Source organism: Sarcophilus harrisii, chromosome 1 (assembly GCF_902635505.1).
Source record: "Sarcophilus harrisii chromosome 1, mSarHar1.11, whole genome shotgun sequence".
In the NCBI taxonomy this organism is placed as follows: domain Eukaryota; kingdom Metazoa; phylum Chordata; class Mammalia; order Dasyuromorphia; family Dasyuridae; genus Sarcophilus; species Sarcophilus harrisii.
The window spans coordinates 565,042,670-565,048,669 of record NC_045426.1 but is presented as its reverse complement, the minus strand read 5'-3'; the positions used below and the strand labels follow the sequence as shown (position 1 = coordinate 565,048,669).

The 6,000-nt window shown below is 36.7% G+C and overlaps 1 protein-coding gene across 1 annotated transcript in view; it reads left to right on the top strand.

Moving 5' to 3' along the window:
• Window positions 1-3,095: 3,095 nt before the first annotated feature.
• The window catches only part of PSKH2 (protein serine kinase H2), a 31,927-nt gene continuing 29,022 nt past the window's right edge, over window positions 3,096-6,000 (top strand). Inside the window, exon 1 of the mRNA XM_012551303.2 lies at window positions 3,096-3,322. Coding sequence (XP_012406757.1) covers window positions 3,096-3,322 — 227 coding nt within the window. The remainder of the gene's footprint in view (window positions 3,323-6,000) is intronic.

The window sequence follows — 6,000 nt, the reverse complement described above, 5'->3', positions numbered from 1 at the left end:
ACTCTATAACTCCCACCTCGGAGCAGCCAAAGACTTTCACCCATGGCTTTTAACTTGAAGCTATCTCCCCTACCTCTCCCCTCCCCCCACTATTTTAATCTCCTGTATTCAGCTCTTTCTCCTGAATGGCTATCAAATAAGTACATTTAATTGCATCTCTCTAACTTTTTAAACAGCTACGTCTAAGGGCACTTCTCCTCATCACAAGATGGAAGCTACCTGAATATTTCAATCCTGCCAAGATAGTCAAAATGAGAAAAGATGGAATTTGTTAGAATTCGGCACACAAACGAATTCCTTCCACTTTTTCCTTCCTACTTTCCCCTTTCCATTCCCTCTTTCCTTCCTTTCTCTTCTCCCTATTCCTCCTCCTCCTCTCCAAAAAATTCTACTTAGCCATGGCATGGAAGGATAATAAGCAATGACAAAGTACTTAGCTGAAGGCACCTTCCTTGCCTCTGTGTTGATCATGGTTGTATACTAGTCTGAAGGAGAGCAAAACAAGTGTATCCTCCTGGGCTGACATTGGAATCAGGAGGTCACTGTTTCTCAGATTCAATGATTCTGGGATGTATCCTTGATTTTCTTTTTGACTTTAAATTTCTTTTAAAGAAGTCAATATCTTATTTAATTAATTCTGTCTGAATAATCCTGCTGATTACTCTATGATGAACATTCACTCTCCTGGTGGATCTTCACACCTCACTCATCCTTTGTTTATACAGAAAATTAATATTCTCTCTATTTGCATGTTGAATTCATTAGTTGCTCAGTAGTAATTCATATGCATAGATGATTTTTTCTGCCATCCAAACTTTTCTCTCTTATAACAGGGTTAATTTGCATGATATTATTTATGTACATAGAAGCTAATTAATTTTTAAATAATAATAGCATTTATATAATGCTTTCAAGTTTGCTAAGAGCTTTACAAATACTATCTAATTTGATCTTCACAACAACCCAGAAGTAGTTGTTATTATAACCTTGATTTTACAGATGAGAAAACTGAAACAGAGGTTAAATGCTTTCCCAGAGTCTCACTCTAGTAAGAGTTTGAGGTCAGATATTCATCTCTGATCTATCCTGACTCTAGGTACAGTGCTCTGCTCACTGTGTCATATAGCTGCTTCTTGATTAAGGTCATATTATTAAGAGCCATTGACTTGGAGTCAGGAGACAGGACATCAAATCCTGACTCTGACACTAGCTTTGTGAAGATGGGCAAATTATTTAATTTTCTCTTAACTTGTTTCAATATCTATAAAATGATAATAATTATCCTTCCATTGTCTCATAGGACTATTGTGAGAAAAGCACTTTACAGAACCTTAAAGAGTTACATAAATGTGAACTATTATTACAACAAATGAAAGTAATACATTTTACTAATAATATAGACATCTCAAATGGTTCTTGAGTTTAATGTATGATAAGTTACATAAATGACTGTTCCTGTAATTTAGGAGAAATCTTAGGACAAAAGATATCTTTCAGACTCAGATCAAATTTCTATTTATTCTAAAACATTATGAGGTTGCTTGATTTTTAAGACCATCTGAAAAGTCTCATAAGAATTGAGAAATGAATAGATCTTGCTTAGCATTCATTTAACCTTAGTTTTAGTGTTCCAATTACTTATTGATTTCTATCATTTCTTTTTTTTTTTTGTTATATTTTATTCTTTAAATTTTCATTTCCAAATATATTTCTTCCTCTTCCCCATCCAGAGAGTAACTACTACTATTATACAGAATAAAAAGAGTAGAAGGAAAAATGAGAAAAGTTTGTTTTGCAAAGCTAATCAAGGCATTAGCTGAATCTGATAGTATGTGCAATATTTCACAGTCAGAGTCTTTCACTTCTCTAATGAAGGGGAGCTGGTGGGACACCAGCACAAAGACACACCTTCACAAAGTATAGTCATGATAATTGGTCACAAGTTTCAAACCAAATGCAATGGGCATTAACTAAAGACAAGTACTTTAATTTTACAAAGTATTTTATATATCTTATTTGAGAGACATAGGTCCTAATATTATCCCCATTTTACAGATGAAAAATACAAAACAAAAGAGATTAAATGATTTTCTTAAAGTTACAGATAACAAAGTTATTAAATGTGTGAGGCAGGATTCAAGATCCAGGCCTCCCTGACTAAAAGTAAAATGCTCTGCCATACCACAATTGCAAGAAACACAGGTGAAAAAATGTCCAAAGTCCTAGAAAAGCCCTTGCCTGATGACTATTTTTCCTGATTCCTAGGTTCAAAGCCCAATTCCACTCTTTATTAGCTGTGTGCCTGTGGGCATTTAACTTCTTTTGAACCTTAATTTCTTAAATCTATAAAAAGTTTACAGGATAATTATGTTTTTTTCCACCTGCTCAGTGTTGTGAAGAAAACATTTGCAAACTTTATCATACATTCGTTTTTATTACCTGCCTCAGTGTGTAAAGAAAATTGTAAACCTTGTGGTACTATCATTTTTTATTATACTCAGCCTATGAGAGAGATTCAGAACTTATGATAGCTCAATTAGTAATCAGAGGGGTGATGCTCTTACTCCCTCTTGAGATCATAAAATACTAGAATTGGAAGTGAGTTTAGGCCACATCTCTCTTTTTATTTTTATTTTTAGACAGATGAAGAAGTAGCAACCTCTAATAATAGATTCCAATTCAAATCTCCTGATTCCTAGTCAACGTATCAACTTACAATAACAGGGGTAATGTCTCTGTGAGCATTTACAAATGACAACTATGAGGGACTGTTTTTTCAAAACAAAATCTTGGATTTGTAAGTGCCAAAGTTGTCTCTGACCTTGTTCAGGCTCGATTCAGGTGGGGGTGTAGGGGGAGGGGAAGAGGGGCAGCAGCTAATCACTAGCTCTAGGACCTGAGCAGTGACACAGTTCTTCCTCCTGTGCCCGCCCCCCACTCCCAGTTGTAAAATGGAAGAGAAAGGCATTTGGTCCCCTGAACGGATAAATGGGCGGTTTCCCTAGGAAACCTCACAAGTATCTCAGAAGTGTCAGTCCCGTCTGTCCCCTGCTTAATTGCTACTCCGGGAGGGGCTCTGCCCCTGCATATCGACTATGGGCTGTGGGACCAGTAGCAAAGTCATCCCGGAGCTGCCGGGGTCTTCCCTTCACCTGAGCTGGGGAAAAGGAGTAGGGGGAGGAAGCTGTGGTCCGCTGCAGATGGGGCAGGGGGAAGCTGGGCATGTGGGACATCGGGGAACTCGTGAAGCGGCAGCAGAGGCAGCTCAGAAAATGCAGGTGGCCAGATACCGGGCCAAGTTCGACCCGCGGGTCACAGCCAGGTAAAGCGCCTCCCGAGATCCCCTGAGCTTTGGGGGGCACGGTGTGATGGGCAGAGGGTCATCTCTTCTCGGCAGGGATGGAGAGGTGGCTAGCAGATGTTAAAAGTTCTCTGAAAAAAGAAGTACTTTAGGAAACTAGAGCACTTTAGAAAATATAAAATAGTGAATTTAAAACCAAAGAGCTTTGAAATTGTCTTGCATAATCCTTTTGTTTTACGAGTGAAGAAACTAAGGTCACAACTCCGGGGGATTGGAGGTCTTTTGGGATTTGGCTGAAAGACTAAGAGATTAAGTACAATGTAACCTGCATCTCTCCACTTATCATCAGTTCCCTGTATTTAACTAACCCAAGACCTCCCATTCTATCTGGAGTAGATCAAAGAATAAGCTATAGAACCTTTGAACCAAAAAGGATTCTATAGGGAATAGGGTCAGAGGAGTTTAAAGTTTAGAGGGTAAATTAGGGTTCATTAAGTCCAAGTCCTACATCTAGTCCAATTTCTTCTTTCTACAGCTGAGGAAACAGGCAAAATGATTAAATGATTTGGTCAGAGAGTCCAGTTAATGTGGGGTAGAACCTGCCTTATTTTTAGTTCAGACATCTTTTCATTATGTCATAGAAAATTTGAACTCCATTCCATTCTCCTCCTCCTGAAACATTTAAATATCACTTTAAAATTTAAGTGCAGATGGCATTATAAAGTGCTGGACCTATAGTCAGAAAGATCTGAGTTCCTCAGACACTAGTGAGGGGATCCTGGGCAAGTAACAACAATTTCTACTTCAGTTTCCTCCACTGTAAAATATGGATAATAATAGCACCTACATCACTGAATTTTTGTGAGGATCAAATGAGATATGTAAAGAAGTTAGCATAGTTCCTAATAGTAGGTGCTATAAAAATGTTTCTTTTCTTCCCTTTCTCCAACGTACTTTGCCTATTTTATCTCATTTGAGTTTCTTTGGGGTTCCTATACTTTCAGTAATGTTCTAAAGTCCTAACTAGCCATATTCATTTCCTTATGGTGTTTCTATTATAATACTACTTATTCTATATGCTGTGTATCACCTTTAACTTTAGGTTCAGAAAATCCAAATTTATAGCATGTAGTTAACTTGAACTGGGTCTAAAATCTACTACATTTTCAAGTTGGAAAATTGCATTATTGATTGCCTTTGTTGTAGAGGAGCCACAGCCTTAATTTTGTTCTGCTTAGAAGTAGGGGAAAAAAAGCAGAGACCACTGAAAAATACTTACCACCTTCCCCCCGCAATCATTCAGGCTTTGTATTTCTAATAAAGTGCCTATCACCTCCTTTTCCTTCCCCCATCCACATACACCTAATATTGTGGAAATGATCCTGCGCTCTTTAAAGTCATGGCACCCAAATATGAACTCTGGCAGATTTTACCAGGTTCAAAATTTTGTGCCTAGTGATAGACTATTATCCAAAGAACAGAACAGTTCAGTTAGTAGAAGCTCATCCCCAGAAGCTAGGCCACTTAGTGAAATGTATGTGTGTATGTGTGCGTGTGTGTGACAATTTGGAGTCAGGGTACCTAGATTTAAATCTCTTTTCTCCATCTCCCTGATCCTCAGTTTTCTCATCTATTTAAAAAAAAAAAAAAAAAAAAAAAAACAGGGGAGGGGAGGAAGAGGAAAGGGAGGGGAGGAGGAGGCAAGAAAGGAAGGGGGGGGGAAGGAGGAAATGTATAATAATTATATTTCCAGGCAGATTTGTTTTGAGAATCAACTAAGATAACACATATACTTTGCAAAATTTAAAGCTTTAGATAAAGGCTAGCTATTATTAGCTCGTCTCTAAGGTTCCAACCCTAAATGTATGATTCTATCATCTATTAAGGCAAATCAGGATCCAGGGAAATAGTAAAATTAAGTTTTATAATATAGTAAGATCAGGCATATTGCTTCTGAACATTTGTCATTCCTCTTGAACCAATTTCATTTCAACCATTTTAAAGCTAGACTTTTAAAAAAAACTTTGCCCTTTCTTTGAATGCCAATGACATTCTTGTTAAAATACTTGCTGAATAAATGCATTTTATCTTTATTGACTAAAGGATTCTTTATTTTAACAAATGAGATTGGACCCTCAAAAATGCTATTGTCTGATAACTGATGATTAATTTAGTGAGCAAATGACTCTGTCTTTCAGTTCAAGGGGGAATGCAATAAATTAGTGTTTGCAAAATGCTTTCATCTACTTGAGCATGAAGGTAAAACATGTATTTGATATGTCTTCTTAGTCCACAAAGTGCTAGAAATGAAACCGCCTGTGATTGTGTTCAGAGAACACAATGAATAACGAGAATAAATAATCAGAAAAGGAAGAGGAGAAAGAATCTTTTGAAGATGGCTAAATTGCTACCTAGTTTGATAAACTAATTGACCAGAAAATTAAAAAGCATTTCCTAGAACAAAGATGTTTTCATTAAGTCAGTAGAAATGTCATTATTTTTTTTACTCTAAGCAGTATAAAATAAGGAAATAAATTGGGAAAGAGATGATAAAAATGAGGGAATCTCCCCCTCTCATTTTAAAAGTACATTGAAATTAAAATAGTAATCTTCAGTATGATGTAAAATATTACATAAGTTTTTTTGTTATTTATTGGTTTGCATGTTCCTCCCTCCCTCCCTCCTTCCCTTCTTTCTTT